We start from the raw sequence: 20630 nt of genomic DNA on the forward strand, positions 1-20630 counted from the left end.
AAACACTAATTTGGAGCAACATGAGGCTGAGTCAGTTTCCAAGATAATAATGAAAATAACACCATTTTAACGAAAGTGGCAACTTTGATATAAACAGCATGCACACAGGTTGAACAAGATGGCCTCATCCTCTCAAAACCCTGCAACAAGTAGACTATGTACTTACTCAGACCCAGCATTTAGCTGTCCTAAACATCTTTCTATTAGTACTTTTTCCCACCTCACTTTTTTGAAGGCCATTTAAAAATTGAATATATAAACAGATTTTTAAAGAGAGAAAAATGGTCTATTTCAAAAACAGGGTTCTTCTTTCCTATTCCCAAAGAACTTCCAGGAGATAACGTCTTCAAATAAGATTTCACAGTTTGCCAGATGCTAATTTCACAGCTTGTGAAATTCCAACTCATTATCTGTCTTCACTTTTTAAAGAAAAGTTGGAAACACCTGGAAAAAGTAAAATTTCACGAACTTTAGTAATTTAAAAATGAGCTGTCCCTTTAAGGCTCAATACTTTTAGTTCTTAACAGGTGGGTGAGGCAGGCAAGAAAGAATAGGGAGCTAAGGTAAGGGGAAAATAACAGAAATGCACAAAAACTTTTAAAAATGATATTCTGTCTAGCACTAATTTAAGAACAGGAGACATAAATTTTCACTATTCAAACTGGAAATGATTTCATGGTCATTTATACCCTGACTCAAATCTCATGGGCTCCTTTATTAACCTACATTATTTTTGTCTTGTTAAATATACCTCTGCAGGGCACAATCACATACAATCAATACGATTGGTAAATTACACAAGCTCTATCCCAAGCAAATATGCATCAATATTAAAAACTTATTAAAAAACAAACAAAATAAAACAAAATAAATCCACCCAAAAAGGTGATAATGACTGCAGAATGTCTCGGGGAGACTGGTATGAGCCTAAAGACCAAATTGACTATAGTCAGGGGAAAAGGGGAAGAGGGGTAACAAAGGGAAGAGACCACACACAAGAAGAGGAATCTCACAACTGGAAAATGTTTAAGTGGGTGAAAGGTTTTTTTCATTACCTTAATTCACTTTTTCCATTTCTGTTGTTCTAAAAAGTCATAGATTCATTATAAAGTAAAATAATGAAGCCTATGGATCAGTGGGGCGGGGGGGGGGGGGGGAATCAACTTTTTTTCTCTAAGTTCCTTTCATTCCCAGAATGTAGGAAGAAGAGAAAGGATGAAGAAGAAATAAAGGAAATTTAGGCAACAATACACCTGGAAAAAGTAGCTCTCAGAACAGTGTCTTAGTTGAACAGAAGATGTAAACATGATAAGCAAAAGCTTAAAATGCCTTGAAATCAGAGGAATATTTTACAGGGTGGCTCAGATATTACTGTGAGAATGGTAGTCAATTAGTGGAGAAAGATTATGCTAATAAACGGTGATTTCTAAAAAAAAAAAAGGCTACCAATTATCCACCCAATAGTTTGTTTCCATTCTTCTCTTGATCCTTTCATACATCAGCTGGAGTTGGAGTAGGGGGCCACCTGACAGTTTCCAGTTATAAGATGACTCTTGAGTGTACAACCTAGAATGGATGCCAAAGACTTGTGAGCTCTGTCTACTTAAAGAGTTTAAATTAAAAACAAAACAAAACTAAAAAGAAAAAAAGAAAAACCACACAAAAAACCCCAACCAGAAACAATGAGACCTCAATACAAGAAAATAAATCACCTTATCTAGTATATAAAATACATTTAGGATAACAAACTCCACAGGATTTTATTTTTCTAAATACATATTTTGGACACAATATTTTGTCGTGAGGCTTATTTTAAGTTCTCTCTCTCTTGGGTTATTGTGCCTTATTTTCTTTTGAAAATGAAAGTTATTAATCTCCGGATGTTCTGCTCAGGAATAAAGTTTAGGGGAAGTTCAGTGTTTGGCTGAAAACTCACAAGCTCTGTAATTCCAGTGGTGAGGTTAGTCCCTTTATCACAACAGGATTTCAAAGGGATCTTTACCCACTTTGTTCAGTGCAGCATTGAAAACTCACCCATTGGGAACATATTTATTATTAAAAGGTATTACTTCTTGGTGGTGGCAGTTTTTTAATTCTTAAGTAAGGTTGCTGCTAGTGTTACTTTCAGTTAGAATCTAAAACATGTGAAAACATCTTTAGCAAAGAAAATCTTAAGAATCAAATTGTAAGCTGGCATTTACTATAGTTAATAGTGTCTTTTGACAAAAACATCTTTCTTTTTCCAAGTGGCTCAGGAAAGTTGAAGTAAGAATTAAAAAAAAAATATATTAACTGCAATCCACCTGTAATTCCCAATAAGTAATTTCAGCAGGAAAATTTCATAAAACTGAATTGAAGCCACAAATAAATATAAAAATCATAGTTGTCCAAGGCAGAAAAGTATGCATACAGGCCAGCAAAATGGGCAGTCAAGTAAAATAATGACAGCAGTAGACTGCTTATTTTTTCAATCCCTAATGTAGAAGGTAAAATATGCTTTAGTTTAGAAGCCCTAATTTTCACTTAAAAGGATAGGCAGATTTTTCAGGGAAGATATCACCTTGCAAACACAATAATCATCTATCATCAATAACAACAAAATACAATTGAACTTTTAGGGTAAAAATCTAAGTAAACACTGCAGTTAATTTCCAAACAGGTTCTTAATTTCCCCTAAAAAGTAACTGGGCCTTTTAATGACATATAAAACATTACAAGTGCTTTTCACAGACAGAGTTTATACATGAAACCTTTACTCAACTCTTTAAAATGAGCAAAAAGAAAGCAGAAAAGAGATGGTTAGATCTCCATCTATCACCATTTGTATATAAGCATTAGCAACCGAGTACTCTCTATCTTTAGTGAAAAGAATCTCTTTTTCTCTGAATCTGAATATAATCTAACAGGTACTGACTACAGTTAATTATCTTTCACCAATCACATGTTCACGGATTCTTTTACTCAGTCCCAAGACTTGATCATAGTGACAGTAGACTGTCCTATAGGCACAAGTAAAATAACAAAAATATAACAAACTATCATGACAAGACAATCTCAGTATATGGGGGGAGGAACTGCTTACATACAAAAGATGTAAAAGATGACATTCATGGTTTTAGAAAAACTGATGGATTTTCATTACTTTTATATTTTATAAGGCCAGCTAACTTTAAGAGTTAACTTTGGATACATCTCCCTACACAGTATAATCAACTCACGAATACTAAGAGGTTTCACAATCAAAATGGCCACTATTTCCTCCCAAACCAAAACAGAGTAAAGCACAAGTCTTTGGCTCTCCTTTAAAGAAAACAGCAGGTTACCATTCCTAACCAGACCTTTGTTTTGCCTACCAGTAGGGCAAATACCACATTTGTGCATCACTGAGTAATAACACCATTAGAAAAGGCAACTTCACAGAAGTTATTGGCTAAGCGAATTCATTTGAATGCTCTGTTTTGAGGCAGCAAACTGTCACTGTTGCAGATTGGGGAGGGCAGTGGGTAAATCAAGGGGAATTCGCAAGACAGATAAGGGCCAGAGAAAAAAGAAAAACAAAAACAAACTTTGAGCTCCAACTTTGAAGACCTATGGAAAATCCGAAGGAGTTACATATTCAAGATAGCAAATGAGACTCATATCAATTTCAGGTCTTTCAGACCAAAAAAAAAAAAAAGGGAAAGACTAGGAGGAAAGGGAAATAAAATGGGAGAAGGAAATTAGCCATATTAATGCTGTATGAAATATATTTTTATACATTCTGAGTAGTTAAGTATTTGTAGCTGGTATTAAAAATAGTGTCTTACTATTTGAATATTACTAGAAACCTATGACTAATTTTTCTTTTGATTAGAAAAGTAACAAGGAATGGATCTTTGGTCACATCAGCCTCTGTAAATTACCCAAGACACGGCAGCTACTGAACTTATGGCAATATCTATAAGCAAGGAGAAAAAACTACATACCGGTCAGAAAATTGAGTCTAGATATCTTATTCTCAGTTCTTCTACCCTGTTCCTAAGACCCACTGAATAAAGAAAAGGTCAAAGTACTTTTATACTCTGGTTATAATAAAATTATGGTGTTATCCAAACAGAACTGAAAGCAATGCTTATTACTCCTACCTTAACCCTTCAAAAGTGTTCATTTTCATCTGAGATGTCTGAGTATTGCCTTTTAATTCAGAAGAAATTAACATCTGAATAAGTAAAAAGCCTAAAGATGGTATTTCCTATCTGACTGGCTTCATCATTTAACTGTTTCTGGGAATAAATCTAAGAAGCCAGAAAAGTCAATATCTTTCACAGATTTTAAGAAAAAAGCAGTTAAAAAGTCAAACAGTTTTGCCAAAACAGGCCGTTTACCATTATAGGCTCATCATATGATAAAAAATGTCACAGGGAAAAGGAAAAGAAAGTAAGAGAAAAACAAATTTTTTGGAGGTTTTATTGAATTCCTAAAACTGCTTATGAGCACTGGAAAAGTTGTAAGAATTTCCATGAGGTAAGGCAGAAAAACTAATCTTAAATAGATGAGTTACAGGCACACACACCTTCCTCTTGCTGTTCTACCCACCTAGATTTCCTCTCAAGGGTGGGGTCTTAGAGAGGTATAGCTAGAATTAAGGCTATAATTTAAGAGATCCCCCATCCTCACTCCATGAAAATACCTTAAAAAGAGAGACTATTTTAAGTCAGTTCAAAACAGTAGCTTTTCTGGTTTTATTCAGAATAGGAAAATATAAATCAATCCCTCTTTCTACCTAGCTTACAAAATCAAAATGGTGAAAGAATGAGTGTATTTGAATGAAATAAACAAGAACAGCAAAAGTTGAGTTATTAGGGGTTTCAAAAGATACCCAAAATGTAATTTTACTTTTACTCCATATTTCAACAAAATCAACACCCATACATTTCTTTTTAATACCAGAATCATTCTGAATTCCAAACTGAACCAACTGCTCCTAAAACTTAGGAATTATCTAACATGTCCAAAGAAGAAATAAGATCTGCCCAAATCTGCCTACAGAAGGTTAGAGGCCAAGAATGTTGCCTTTTATGGTTAGAGAGAGAAATTAAAAATCTCAGGACTCTGTCAGACATAAAATTTCTCTGCTCCTCCTCCCAAAAACAATAAGTACTTAAATAGTAAATGTAAGAGGGTTTTAAGCAAAATAAAACAAACGAAAAAAGGCAAAAAAGCAAATGTATTTTTAAAAAATAGGAAAATATGGATATCAACTGATAAAATGCCTCGTCTTCATTCAGTGCTTCTACCTCCCAATCAGTCATTTTATCGCAACAGCTGCGCTCATGCGAAAAAATCCATAAAACATACCCAATATATATACAGATATAGCTATGTATATATGTATATATATAATATATATATATAAATTTTTATTTAAATAAAAAAGAAAGCTCGAATCCCAAGCCAATATGTGTATATCAAATCCTTGACCAGCCAGGTCTGTAGGGCATAATCAAATTCAATGTGAAATAGTATATAAACACGGTGCCTTGACTGGGCAAATTAAATAATTGCTACTCAAAAGAGTGTTCTGTTTGGACTCTCCTACTGGTAGGCAATGGCAGGACTGTATTACCCTCCCCCCTCCCTTACCCCCCATTTGTTTCATTTAACAGTTCGATAGACACAGAGCTTAGACTGAGGTGGTTATGACCTCAGCAGGAGTTAAGGGTTAAGAAAATAAGAAACAAGAAAAATACAAACTCTTGCTTTTACCCAACCAAAGCAATGCAGTAACTTATTACATAACCAGTGCTTTCTGTTTTAGTAGTATAATCCAGAAAGGGAAATTTCTAGAAAATCAGGCAAACATAGGGATATAGTGGGTGACTATGTCAAATAATCCCCACTAAACACATATCATATGGTCTTAGTTCAGTACAGACATGTGGCATCAGAATATGTGCAGCAGAACTAAATGAGAAAAATTATTCCTTATTCTCTTCAACATTTTCATGAGGAGTCTTTTCAGTATAGTGAAGCCAAGACTACAAAAATTGATTCCTAGGTACTTACTAACTACCTACTTGTGCTAATAATTCCAAAAAGCAACTACTGATCAATTTGTAAACTATCCTTAAGATTCAAGCAGTTCTCATTTGCCAAATCTACTTGAAAACCAGTGGCTCTACTATATAAGAACTTTGTACTTTTGGTTTTTCAGAGTAAAACAAACATTCATTGAAATAATGTGGCTCTGCTCATTTTAAGTTCAATCAAGTGTTGAGCAGTTTTAAAACATGGTGGATTGTCCTGGTTTTTGAACATTCTATGATTTCAGAACTTCAACTTGGAAAAGCATTGCTCTGAATTTCCAGCCATTAGCTCAATATAGGTAATAAACTAAATATGTATTTTCAGTGCTAATAAATTATAGTTCATCCTTAAAATAATTTCCATTTAAATCTTATCAAGCACTCTAAAATTGACTTGGATTTCTGATTACATTAAGAGAATGGAAGCAGTTCATGATATGAAAATGAGGTCTTCAAAAATTAATTGGCAATTACTTCTCTGAAAAGCTGAAATAAACACAAAAACAAGAAATAAAGCCCTCCTGAGCAACAACAAAGTTTTAATGCCATATGAAAAACCTCCCTACACATAAAGCTTGTGACCCAGAAAGAAAGAAAATGATGGCTTCCAAATAATGGCTCTTGGAAAAGTTGGTCTGCTGCACATTTTCTAATAACTAGTCTATTACTATTTCTCAAGCACCATAGAATTCTCAGAAAGACTGGTGCTTTTAGTCTGTGGTAATTTACGGGGTTGTGAGAGTTGGAAAGGATTGGGGGTACGGAATTATACACTGGGTATGTAATAATACCAAAATACAAGAAAAACCTACTTCATTAAGATCATACAATTAATCAAACAGAGTGTATATATAATATCTTCTTTTTTTTTTAAAGCCCTGGATCCAAGGCGTCCAAAGTTATTAAAATAAAGTTCATTCACAGAACAAAAACAAATTTAATCTGAATTGCTTGCAGATACTGCTAATTTTCTTTTTCTTTAAATTAAAAAATGCATTAATATGAACTATGTGCAGGGTTTATTTTTAGTAGTGGTGTTTGTGCACATTGCCTCCGGTGCTTTTCCTGGATTTCTCTGACCACTCTCAGAGAAAGGTTTAGAAGTTATCTGTTCTCCTACCCCTATGCCCGACAAATTGGTTAGGAGCAGGAGATAAAAGTAAGACTCCTCATATTTTAGGGAGTAGAACTGGATGTAACTCCTGATCTCTGGGAGTCATTATTGTCCCCTCCTCCCTCAGGGTCCTCTGACAGGTTCAGAGAGCTGGTCTTGTTGGACAGGAGGCTGATATTCTCTTGTGTCAATGCTGATCCATTAGGCACGTCACTGTTAACATTAAAAAAAAAGAGAGAGAGTTGGAATTTTAAAAGAGGAGAGAGAGAAAACTGATTATTAGTAGAATAAAATCAACAGGGCCTTTCTATATAGCACTATGGAAAATACATGAATGGCTTTCAAACTTTAATTTACAGCTCTATATCCATGCTTTATTTTAGCATATGGGTTGGCAAACCAAGACAAGCTAGGTGATTGGTTTTTGTTTTGTTTAGCTGCCTGTTTCTGTAAATAAAGTTTTATTGGAACACAGCCTGCCCATCTGTTTACATACTGTCTATGGCTGCTTTCACATTACAATGGCAGAACTGAGAGTTCTGACATGGATAGTAAGACTAATAATCTTAAATATTCACTATCTGGCCTTTAGGAAAAATGCTGACCCCTGCTTTAGCAGGTTTACTAGGACAAGATAACGCATGGGTTTAAACAGACAAAAATCTAAGCCTGGAAGCAACAGAGCATTAGAAATTGTTGTATATCATCAGGAAGGCAACTCAGGACTATGCATTAAAAGCCTCAAAGTGCCCTAGCTGCAAAATATCCTAAGGTGCAAGATGTACAAAGAATTAACTACAATATATTTTTTGCAGGGTTGTTCATAATAATTGATATGTATTCTTCCGTACCTGTAGAAGAGTAAAGGGTGATAAGGATAGACCAAATTAAAAACCAGGGGGGATAGAACAGGGGATACATGGGTGAAAGAGGCTAAATGCCTGCACACTTAAGGGTATATATACATCAAAATGTTAACAATGGTTTTAAATAAATTATAAACCATGGGGAAGAAGGAGACGGAAGCAGAAAATTTCATTTCCTGGATATTAACAGATAATTCAACCTTGACTCTGTTCTAAAATAAGTTTTATTAACTCCTTTTTGTTGTTTAGGTGCTAGGTCGTGTCCAACTCTTTGTGACCACATGGACTGTAGCGTTCCAGGTTCCTTCTATCCATAGAATTTCCAGGCAAGAATACTGGAGTGGTGTGTCATTTCCTTCTCCAGGGGATCTTCCAACCCAGAGAATCTAATCTGTGTCTCCTGCACTGGCAGGCAGGTTCTTACCACTGAGCCACCAAGGAAGCCCCTTTATTAACTCCCAAATTTATGCAAAAATATTCTTTTCTCAATGTACACAAAATAATGATATTGTAAAAATCAAATTATATTTATGTGAGTGCTTCTATCATGACTGTATGAGACTATATGGAAGTGTCCCTTTCTTTACCTGAATGTCAACGTAAGGTCCTCAGCTGGAACCTTATTTTGTGGTTCTGGTTGTCCATTTTCTGCTTGCTTACTTGTACTCAATTTGCTTTTCATGTCCAGAGGACACTGGTTCTCCTTTGAAAGAAAAGGAAATAAATTTTATTATTTTCTATTTAACAGTGCTGATGGAGGAGAAACCAGCTGCAAGTAATACAAAATGATGAACAGAAATCATATTTAGTTCTGTAAAATGACCAAAGAAACAGGCAGATTAAAAGAATGACAACACAAAAATATAATGGAGTATGGTCCACTTGCTCATCATCCAAGATGAGAAATAAGGAGGCAATGTCTCATGTTAACATTGGAAAATCTCATTGGAAAATTGATGATTCAGAAAAATCAAGTTAAAGTATAGTAAGTATCTATAATACACTTATTGAAAACAGAAAAACAAATAAGCCCCATGTATTTCCTTTAAAAGAATGTGAAAACTATGCAAAAACAATGAAAAGAAATATCAATTACCATGCAATCTGAAGGAAAGTTTCAATCTCCCAAGATTCAAAATTTGCTGAAATGAGTGTTCATGTACTGTAACATAAATCCTAAGCATATCTGTGGATTCAACTCCACAGGAAAGAATATGCTGATAGTATTTCATTCATGACAAAAAACAGGTCATCAATAACTTAAGGGCTGTGAAACCTAGAAATGTTACTTGGTAATATAATTTTGTATAATATGTGAAGTGAAAGTCACTCAGTCGTGTCTGACTCTTTAGGATCCCATGGCCTACACAGTCCATGGAATTCTCCAGGCCAGAATACTGGAGTGAGGAGCCTTTCCCTTCTCCAGGGGATCTTCCCAACTCTGGGATCGAACCCAGCTCTCCTGCATTGCAGATGGATTCTTTACCAACTGAGCCACAAGGGAAGCCCAAGAATACTGGAGTGGGAGCCTATCCCTTCTCCAGCGGATCTTCCTGACCTAGGAATCTAACCAGAGTCTCCTGCATTGCAGGCAGATTCTTTACCAACTGACCTTCAAGGAAGCCCTTGGATAACAGCACTGCAAAAAATGCCAACCCCTCTGCTTCCTTAATCAACATGTTTAACAGAAATTTAGTAACTTTCAGATAATCACCCTGTTTTCCTTGAAATTTTATTATAAATACAGAAAACTAAGACAAAAAACACACTCAAACCAAAAGATAAATGAGGAGAAAAGTGATAAAATAAGAAGGCAGTCCATCTTCACGACACTCTAAGTATTAATCACTCATTTTAGCCTTGGGGTGATGATTCTATATCTCTAGATGATTCGAGAACTCTAGAGCCACAAGTTCAGTGACAAAACTACACACAGGGTTTCCTTTCACCTTCCCTCTCTCCTTCCACAGTAACACTTACCATACTCAGTTCCCGGGTTCTCTTCCCAATTTCCCTTTCCACCTGGTGCAGTTCCAAGCTCAGCTGCTCACTTGAGACCATTCCAGGCCATTTTGGAGGGGGTGGTGGCGGGGGCTGCGACTGGCCTGCCAGGGTGCTCGCCTCCCTCTGCAACAGCAGTCTGTTACTAACAGCCTAGTGCATAAAGCCCAGCACATACACAGCTCAACACCCTTCACACCACGCACAGAACGACCAGGCCCGACTTCAGACCACAGCCTTAAGCAGCTTACTACTCATACATATTTGCAATAAAAATGATGCAACTCTAAGGCACTGTGTCTTTGAATACCATTTGAACAAAAGAGGAAAAAGATGAGCGATTTAAATTTGGTGAACAGTAATTTAATCTTTGATTTAAGCTGCTCTTCTTTTCTTATTTAAGAGAGAAGTCAACTATAAATGTGGGGGAAAAAAAACTATAAACGTGCTTTTTTTCCCCCCCTTTTTGAACTGAATTTTCTCTGAAATAAATCCTATAATTTCTTTCAATGAAACTTCAATAATGACAAGGACTTTTAACCACAGTGAGTTAAATAATGCTGAAATTTTTTGGAACAGAAAATCAGTCTAGGAAATTTCAACTAAGATAAAAAGCCATGAAATAGCAAGGAAAAGAATTATATTTCATGAGGTTGGTTAAAGGTCCAAATCTTTAATAACTAATTACCTGAAGATGAACATAATAAACATTCTTTTTTCTTAAAACAGGAATTAGCAAGAAGTTTTGGATCAACGTAAATAAAGCAATGGAAAAAGGAGACAAACATGAATACTATACAGGTTTATATTTCTAAACTTTATCACTTACATAAGAGTATAAGCCAGACACATGCTCAAAAACAAGCAAACACACAAAACATCCTACCTATTGGTCTTGCTAATAAGAAAGTCTAAGACAGAATCAGTTAGAAATTGATTTCCAAAGCAATGCCTTACATATTATTAAAGATCTTGGTAGAAAGATAAAAGACTAATGTTCTAAGAGTATCCTTTTCTTCAGAAGAGAGCAATGCATTTATCACTAGAATGTCTTTAGCTCTTCATATTCAAGTTAATGTTCCAATCCAAAGGATAATATAAACAAAACCTAGTCTTCTTGATGGGGCACTTAAGGGACTTCAAGAATTTTTTGTCTTCTGACATTCTGTTTCTCTTAAGTACTAGATAGTATGGTGGAAAGAACACTGAACTTGGAGTATGAAGACTTGGGTTCATGTTCAATCTCTGTGAAATTCATATCCTTCAACTGAAAAGGGAGGAAAATACCACCTGCCCAATCTACGTGTCAGGAACCCGTATGGGTCAAATAAGACAGGTAATAATAATTTATAAAGTGAAAGAACTAATATAAGCTCCTTTTATGTATTTTATTTAATATTTTAGATAATCTAGTAAATTTAGATTATCTAAAATATTATACAGTATAAAAATATAAAAGCTTATATATAATATATAATAGTAACATATAAAACATATAAAATATGTTTCCTATTCTCAGATAATAGAAATTCTAAATTTCCTAAAGTCTGAGAACTTCAAAGTATTAAAATTCTTTGAAAAATGGACACTTATATTAACTCTTAAGAAAAAGACTTTTAAGTTTGAGGTTCACTGAACCTCAAAAGTTCCTCCTTTTAAAATCTCTTTGAGAATGCTTTAAAAACTGGAATATCTCTAAGCCTGTACCTCTAGTCCACGTAGCTGGGTCTGTTGGCTAATTTGATGGTTTAGCTGCTGTAATTCCAGTCGTAGCTGTTCCCGCTCAGCAGACGGAAGGGGTTTCCCATGACTAGCCACTTCTGACATAGATATTCTCTCCCTTTCGTGGGAAGGAAAATGTGGAATAAATTTAAAATTTTATTTGAAAAAAATACTATTGACCAGAAAAACAAAGCAAGCTGAGTAATTTTAAAGGTTTGTAAAAGTAATAAGGATGATGTAATACCTCTCACTGAAGTGTCCCTGAGAAGGTATGTTTTGATGAGGTGAATATGCAGAACCTCCCCAGCCACCATGGGTTCCATATGGACCATAATCTGTAAAAGAGTAATTTACAGTGAAATGATGCAATTCGTAGATTTGATTCTTCTTTTCAGGTAGTCACAATCTAAAAGTCAAAGTTATATTCTGTACAGTTATCTTCAAAGATGGCTACCAAAATAGTAATAGGGTATTGATGTTTGTTTTTTCCCCACTAAAATATCAGTCTTTGTAATTCTTCCTTTGGTATGAATTTTTTAAAAATAAGATGTGTTATTTTAACAAAAACAATGAAACTATTAAAAACCACATAGGTTATCCTCATATACAGATACTTTAGTTTGTACCCCTACAATTCCCCAGGTCATAATTACTTTTCTACAGGGCTAATTCCACAGAAAACTTTGAAGACTACTGCCCCTGAAGATTATAAAGAGCACTGATGGTAAATAGGGAGAAAGTAGTGTTGGAAGTTGTGAATATGAACACTCTAAAATCTGATTACCTTTGAGATTCTTACCTGAAATGTTAATAGATTTTGTGGGAGCTCCCTGAGGTGTCATAGCCTGCATTGGGCCAGCACCCTGATATATCGTTTTGGAAGTTCGAGAAATGGCACCAAACCGAGATACTGTTGGTCGGTCTCCAAATGGGATGAGATCATCATCACTGGTTTCTGCTGCTCTTCTCTGAAGGTCCAATCGCTGGTCTCTAATTCCTTTACTCTCCACATTCTGAGAAAAAATGAAATGAGAAATCCACCCCTCACTTAGATCTCTAACATAATTTCCTCTAGCTCTGTAATAAGGTCAAAATAGAGTATAATGTTTTTACTAGTAAAGACTAAAATCATTGGTTGCTTTTAGTTGTCATATAAAACACTACCTTTTGAATCTCTGATCACTCCTTATAATGGTATTTTTTTCTACATCATCAGAAATATCTTTTACATCATTATCCAGTATACATACATATATATACACACACACATATATTACATATACAAATATATATATGTACACATTCAAATACATATATATAAACATTCTTTAAAAATATGTGCCAACATAGGCTTTTAAAAGGGATTTCAGTCAGAAAGATAAATGGAAACTGAATTGTCAGACCCTTGCTACTTAAAGTGAGGTGAAAGTCGCTCACTCATGTCTGACTCTTTGCGACCCCCATGGACTTCATAGTCCATGGAATTCTCCAGGCCAGAATACTAGAGTAGGTAGCCATTCCCTTTTCCAGGGGATCTTCCCAACCCAGGGATCGAACCCAGGTCTCCCACATTGCAGGCAGATTCTTTACCAGCTGAGCCACCAGAGAAGCCCAAAGTCCAGCCCAAAGTCCAGCAGCAACAGCATCACTATAGAACTCATTAGAAATGCAGAACTTCAGGTCTCATTCCACTTTTACTGAATTAGAACTTGAACTTTAACAGATCCTTAGGTTAAATTCTAAGGATCAGAATTCACATCCAGACTCATGTTTGAGAAACACTGGGGGAGACTTTTTTCCATTTCGGAAATGTTCAATAACATGTAGGTTAGATTGGACAACATTTTTATTCTTTAGTAATTTAAAGAAATGAGTTTTATTTTGCTAATGTTTATGCTATTTTAATTACTCTTTCTGAAACAAGGGTTTCTATCTACTCTGCCTCCTTATCTCATTCCTGTTCTTAGAGAGGCTGTTTTTTATGGCCTAAAAACAATGTTGCCCTAAACCCACTACAGAAAAGCAAAAGGTTCCTTTCTGCTTTCTTCTCCTCTATATCCTTCGCCTTTCTTCTTTTTCTATTGCCTGGCATCTAATCATATTCATGCTATAGATGCCACTTCATTCATTTACAGCTATACTGGCATCTAAGTCTTCCTTTTCTATTACCAAGAACTGGTCTTCTCTCAACCTGCTGGACAAGTCTTTCTCTTTGAAAATCTGTATCTAACAACCCAGGGAACCTTTCTTAGAATTAATAAGGGCAAATGGCTTAAGAATAATGGTTAAAAAAAAAAAAAGAGTCAAGGCATACCTTTAACTCATCAACACTACTCCTATGCATAAATTTCATGCATGTAAACAAGGAAACATAGGCAAGAATGTTTACTGTAGCACTGAAGATAATAATAAAAGATCAGAAACAGCCTAAAAATAACAACACGAAAATGAATAAACAATTATATTTACTTATTGTATGATATCAGTTATCATAAATGGTATCTGATAAAAGAAGTGAAAATGAATGAATTTGAACTTAGATATAAATTTGGATACATCTCAAAAACAATGCTGAAAGAAAACATAGGCTGAAATTTATACTGGTATAAGGTCTATAAATATTCAAAATAAAATTGTTTATAAGTCAAATAAAAGTATCCATGAAATGATAAACTCTCAATTCAGGATAGGATTTACCTTAACTCCAGGGAAGGAGAGGAGCAGAAAATGATAGGGAGGTATAGAAAGTCAAAGGTAAAGTTTTATTTCTTTAAAGGATAAAGAAGCAATTAAGATAAAATAGTCATATATTTTAAGCTTGAGTATTAGATATACTGGTGTTACACTACTTTTTGTTAAAAAGTAAAATGATTTTAGTGTAATACATTTCAGTATACCATAGCTTATTTGAAGCTAAGTAATTACAATTGTGACACAAAAACTAGTGTTGTTCACTAGATTCAACTTTGTTTAAACTTAAAGAGTTTTAAGAATTACACACAGTATAGAATTATGGCTTAGCTGTTACACATACCATCATTTCCACGCTCCCTGCTGCCACAACATCTTTAGGTTTTGCATCTTTGGTTCCAATGTAGGAGCCAATAGTGTCACATGACCAGGGTGAGTACTGGCTATAATCATTTCCTTTGTATTTCCCAGCTACCTTCAAGTCTTCATCCAAAAACTAGAGACAGAAAAAAGAAAAAGGGAACAAAATAGGAAATAGCTCTATGAGTAACAACACAGAGAAAGCAGGAATTTCTTTAGAACATCATGCTGAAGCAACAAAATAATGGTTATTTAATTTGTGTCACAATAGAAGATTTTTGTTGACTATGAAAAATATAAAACAAACAAAAACTGATGTTGAGCCATTATACTTTGTTAACACAAGGTCAAAAAGAAGTATCTCAAAATCTTTCAAAGAATCAAATTAGGATTTTTGAAGTAATTTGCTCATCCTCTTTCTCAACAGATCAAGTTAACATTTAAGCAAATAAGTACTAGGCCCTGGTTTTACCAGACTCTCTTTAATGTTTCTTTCAATAATATTTCAGGTAAATAAGAGCACTAAACACTCTTTAAAATGTAATCTTAAATGTTCTATATAAGTACATGATGATGTAATGACTTTTCCCTGAAATCTCTTTTAACAGCAACAACTTGTATCTTGAATAAAATCTGGTCCTTATGTTGATTCAATGAAGTGAAGATTCCAAATTTTCTTTTCTTAAGATGAGCTCTGAAGTTATGTAATAACCAAATAGGTATTCTAAGTCTGATGTATTTTTACTTACATTCACATTTGTGTAACCTTTTACAGGCTTCTAAGTGCTTTTAGATATACACTATCTTATATGTTCTTCAAGTCCAGGTGAGACAACATGGGTGATCTGACCAAGGTTATGCCAGTATAAGGAGTGCTAGGACACTATTAAATTGCCCTCTCTTTATCATAGATGTATACACTGGCATACTAACACTCCAGGGGGGTACTGGCACATATAAATGGCTCTATGCTTCCCCTATACTGGAAAAAAATAAAATAAAAAATTCTGTTTTCTGAGTCATCATTCTGGTCTTCTGCACTGGCGGAAGGATCTGTTCACAAATACCACTCATTTTCAAGCACAACTCCTGTTTCCATTGTGTATAACCTCCTTCCGTTTTTTTGTCCTACTTCTATTTTAAAAATTCCATCTCTTTTTTACATGTCTCCTCCACACACAAATTTTGTATAAAACAATTAGTTTTTTTATGACCTACTAACAAGAGTGTTTTCTGCCTCCAACAGCAAGACATGCAGGATAATTGGTTAAGTAAAAACAAAAACCAAAAATATGCAAAACACAAAACCTGAAGATGTAATTACTAAATAATCCTATTAAAAATTATAATGATATGTTAGTTCATGTACAGAAAAGTTGAAATACATATTAAAAAGTTGAAATATATAATAAACTGACAATGATACAGAAAATGAGATTTTGGAGAAATTTCTTTGTATCAGTTTAGTGTAACTATATGCGGGTTGTAATAATCAGAACTGAAGTTTAATTATATAGCTTTGTTATGTTAGTAATGAGACAAATTCTAAAGTTCCTTAACAGTCACACATTATTATTTTTTAGAAATAAAAAAATAATACAAATATTTACTATTTACTGAATGCCCGCTATGTGCCAGATGCCTTATGTCACATTTAATTCTCACCACATCACTGTTAGGTAGGTTTTGTTATGCTTGATTTACAAATAGAGAAACCTGAGCCTCAAGGAAGCTAAGTAACTTACAAAAGATCTGAGCCACAAAGCTGAACCTAACAGATAAGTGTATTTCATTCTAAAACTGGCTCATTTTTCATAGTGTCATATTGCTTTCCATATTTCTCAGAAAATGGTATGGCATAACAAAGCTCAGGAATGTCTCTAATAATCAGCTTTTGAAAAAATATCATGTCATGTTTATCCAAGTAAAATCATATTAAGAGAAGATGTTACAGCTTTACTAATTAACCTACACTATTGTGGAAAATTCATCCAAAGTGTTTAGATAGGAAAGCTAGGTACTGTGAACTCTAGTAATTTTACTTTCATACACCCCAAAGTTTACAGTTTATTATATATAGCAATATGGTATGCTTTACTTTTCAACTTTCATTGCTTAGAAATAATGTTTAGAATTATAATTCTACACATAAAGCATGTAAGACATTTTCTTTACATAATATCAACTGCACCCATACGAAAAAAATCTGTTTGACTTAAAATGGCTATACACACTGAGCTGACGCAGTATGTATAACAACAAGCCAAAATAAATACATAAGATCAATAAAGCAAAAAGATAGCTTTCTAAAAAGATAAAATTGATGATAAATCCCTAGCAAGACTAACCAAGAGAAAAAATTATTACTAACATTAGAAGTGGAATAAACCCTGTAGACATTAGAAAGACAGTAAGATAATACTCACTGATAATAACTCTTAGCACTGTCTTGTTGAAATACTGATAACCTTGAAATTATTGTCTACTACTCTCTAGTTTATAAAACAGTTTATTCTAGCAACTCTATTTCAGTGTTTTTCTGCCTTTCACTACCTATATTAGCCTGTCTCTTGTATTTGAATCAACCTTATCACCCTATTGTTTCCCTTGCTATTGAGTTTAACAAAACTTTGACATGTCTCAGTTATAAAAATAGTCTAAAACTAGCAATACAGGGAAATTTTATTAATCTGATAAAGATTATCTACAAAAAAGCTGACAGCAAACATCCTAATGGTAAACTGTTGGAAGTTTCATTTGCTCAAAGACCAGAAATAAGAAAACCTATCATCATCTCTCTTTTTAATATTACACTGGAGGATCTAGCTTACACAACTAACAAGAAAAAGAAAATACTTAAGAATTGAAAAGGAGAAAGCAAAATGGTCACCATTCATAGAGAACACAAAAATCCAAAAGAATCCACTAACAAATACTAGAATTAATTAGGGAAATCTACCAAAGCTCCTGAACACAAGGATCATGATTCATAAAAATCTACTTAATTTCTCTGTAATAAGAAAAAAGAGAATATGAAACTTCAAAAAGCATTCCATTTAAAAATCTTCAAAAACATTACTTTTCTAGGAATAAGTTTAATGAAAGATGTGAAAGACACTGAAAACCACACGAGGTAGGACATTATTGAGAGAAATGATAAAGATATTCAAGAAAATGGAGAGTATACCATGTTCTTGGAGACTCACTATAGGAAAGATGTTACTTCTGCCCAAATGGATCTAAAGCAACACTGTACAGTGAAAAATATCACTGATCCACATATGTAACCTAAAAATTTTTAATAGGCACATTAAAAAATAAAAACATAAACAATACATTTAACTTAATAATCCAAAGTGAAAAGGGGGCTTTCCTGGTAGCTCAGACAGTAAAGAATCTGCCTGCAACACAGGAGACCCAGGCTCAGTCCCTAGAAGGGGAAGATCCCCTGGAGAAGGTTAAATTGTTAAATAATTTTAACAATACATTTTATTTAACTTAATAATCCAAAGTAGTTATAATTTTAACATGTAATTAATATATATTATATACTAATCATAATTATTATATACACTATATAAATTAATATATTACTGAAATGTTTTTGAGGGGGTACAAAATCTTCAAATCCAATATATGTTTTATGCTTATAGCACAGGGGAACTCAGATTAGGCATATTTTAAGTATCATTATCCATATGTGGCTAGTGGTTAGCATACTGGGTTGTGCAGATCCAGAGATTCGAGGTAATCCTAATAAAAACTGCAGCAGATATTTCTGTGGACATCCACATGCTGATTCTAAAGTATGTTTGGATTTCCAAGGACAAAGAAGAGCGAAGACAAACCTGAAGACCAAAACTGGAAAACATACATCACCACATGAAGACAGTGTGGTGCTGGGAGAAGGACAAAGAAACAGATCAATGAAACTGAAACATATACAGTCACCTGGCTATGACTATGACCAGATTATGATACTATATACAAAAATCAATTCTAGATGGATTACAGATCTAAATGTGAAATAATAAACCTTTTAGAAGAAAACAGAAAAATATCTTGATGATCTTGGGAAGGGTGAAGATTACTTAAACCACTGATAAAGGAAAAATTGATAAACGAGACTAAAAAGCCACAGGCTTACTTCCTCTTGATGGAAGGCAGGAGGCAATGTTGGTGAAGGTGCAAAAGGAGGTGGAGAGATCACCTTCCTTTCTTCTAGCTGTGCCATTATTTCCTTTCGTCTTCGATGTAGCTCATCTAGACTAGGATGGGGCTGGGGAGGAGGCGGAAGCCGACTGTATGGAGGCTCCTGAAAATGAAAAGATGAGTACAAATTGAAAAAGAATTTCAGGACACACTGATTCACTCAGCACATATTTTAAATAACTAGCCTGTATACTCATCTTAACAGCTGGAAATAGCAAGACTTAATAAAACAAAACAAAACCCCTAAAAGTTCTCAGGATTTCCCAAAGACCTAAATATAAGTTTCTTTTTCTTGGTCAGACACCATACTTTCTAAATGAATCTAGAAATGTTAATAAAATCATCTAACATTTTCAGAAACTAAGATGGGTTAGTGGGAGTGGGGCAGTAATTTATTTCCCTTTTAACAGTAAAAAAAAAATAAATAAAACCCCTAAACCTATGAAGATTATGAAAAGGTGACAAAAGACGCTTTCCTTTAAAAGAATTAACTGATCAAAGGGTTATTACCATAGTAAAAGGTTAAACAAAAAATCACTATAAGTGATAGTCAAATTAAATCTACATTTATAATAATAAAAAGAACTCAGCATACTCTGTTGTACGAAGGTCTGATCTGAGTTGGGTGTGGAGCCACTGGATAGTAACCCTCCATTTGTTGGTATCTCTCTCTGGGTTCTGGTACATAGGGTGGCACTGCTGCAGGTGGAATCTCAATGGGTATGGGACTTTCTCGGAACATCTCCTCTCTTGCGTAAGACTGAGCAGGGTATACTCGACGGCCGTCATAGTGTGGTGGGTACATAGGTGGGTACTGTTGTGGCTGTGTGCCATACTGTGAGTTCACTACACGATCTTGCAGGTATGGCGGGTAATGATCCAAGTAGGGAGCACCAGGTTCGGGGGCAGATGGTGGAGGTCGGACAAACCGGGACACACACTGCGGTGGTGGAGGGTAGTACACACCTGTACATACGGAAGAGCAGCCAGAAGCAACAATCAGCCAACCTATTCTTCTATGGAAGACTTTTCCTTTTAAAATATTTCAACAGTAAAGAATCAAAAATCCACTCATTTCTTTAGATGTTTCCCCCTCTGCTTAGGTATGCAGTCAGGCTAGATTTATGAAAAGTATCAAGCAAAAATTCTCCTTCCAAATTATTGATAACACCAATCTACTCACAGTCTACAAGAGTAAACTGGCTCTCTCAATTCTCTGATCATCTTTCTGGTGTGCCTAATATACTGCAAACACTGGAAAGCAAAAAAACTGTATTTTCCTGAAGCTTAGGTTCTACAAATCTTTCATTTGCGTAAGTTTAGAATGTGAAACTGAGTTAACTGGAAAGAGATATGGCCCTCAAAAGATCCCTTCTGCTGTACAGATAGAGTGGCTAACTGCATAACTCCAGAGTTCTTTTTTTGGCCATGCTGAAAGGCACATAGGTTCTTAGTTCCCCAACCAGGGACTGAGCCCGTGCCCTCTAGAGTGGAAACATGGAATCTTAACCACTGGACTGCCAGGGAAGTCTCCTAGAGTTCCTGACCCAACAGTTGTGGCAGTAGCTTCCCAATTTCAAGACATTTGCCTCAACTGAT

General features: G+C 34.7%; 1 protein-coding gene across 2 annotated transcripts in view; it reads right to left on the bottom strand.

The window, feature by feature from the left end:
- Window positions 1-2660: 2660 nt before the first annotated feature.
- Window positions 2661-20630, bottom strand: part of RC3H1 (ring finger and CCCH-type domains 1) — a 71745-nt gene continuing 53775 nt past the window's right edge. For both annotated transcript variants that reach the window (XM_061160748.1, XM_061160747.1), the window contains exons 12-20: window positions 19627-19997; window positions 18967-19134; window positions 14803-14955; window positions 12568-12781; window positions 12013-12103; window positions 11754-11886; window positions 10026-10172; window positions 8633-8748; window positions 2661-7392 (exon numbers count right to left, since the gene is read on the bottom strand). In XM_061160748.1, coding sequence (XP_061016731.1) covers window positions 7242-7392; window positions 8633-8748; window positions 10026-10172; window positions 11754-11886; window positions 12013-12103; window positions 12568-12781; window positions 14803-14955; window positions 18967-19134; window positions 19627-19997 — 1544 coding nt within the window. In that variant the 3' untranslated portion in view covers window positions 2661-7241. The remainder of the gene's footprint in view (window positions 7393-8632; window positions 8749-10025; window positions 10173-11753; window positions 11887-12012; window positions 12104-12567; window positions 12782-14802; window positions 14956-18966; window positions 19135-19626; window positions 19998-20630) is intronic.

The sequence above is a fragment of the Dama dama genome, chromosome 14 (genome assembly GCF_033118175.1).
Source record: "Dama dama isolate Ldn47 chromosome 14, ASM3311817v1, whole genome shotgun sequence".
Taxonomy (NCBI): Eukaryota; Metazoa; Chordata; class Mammalia; order Artiodactyla; family Cervidae; genus Dama; species Dama dama.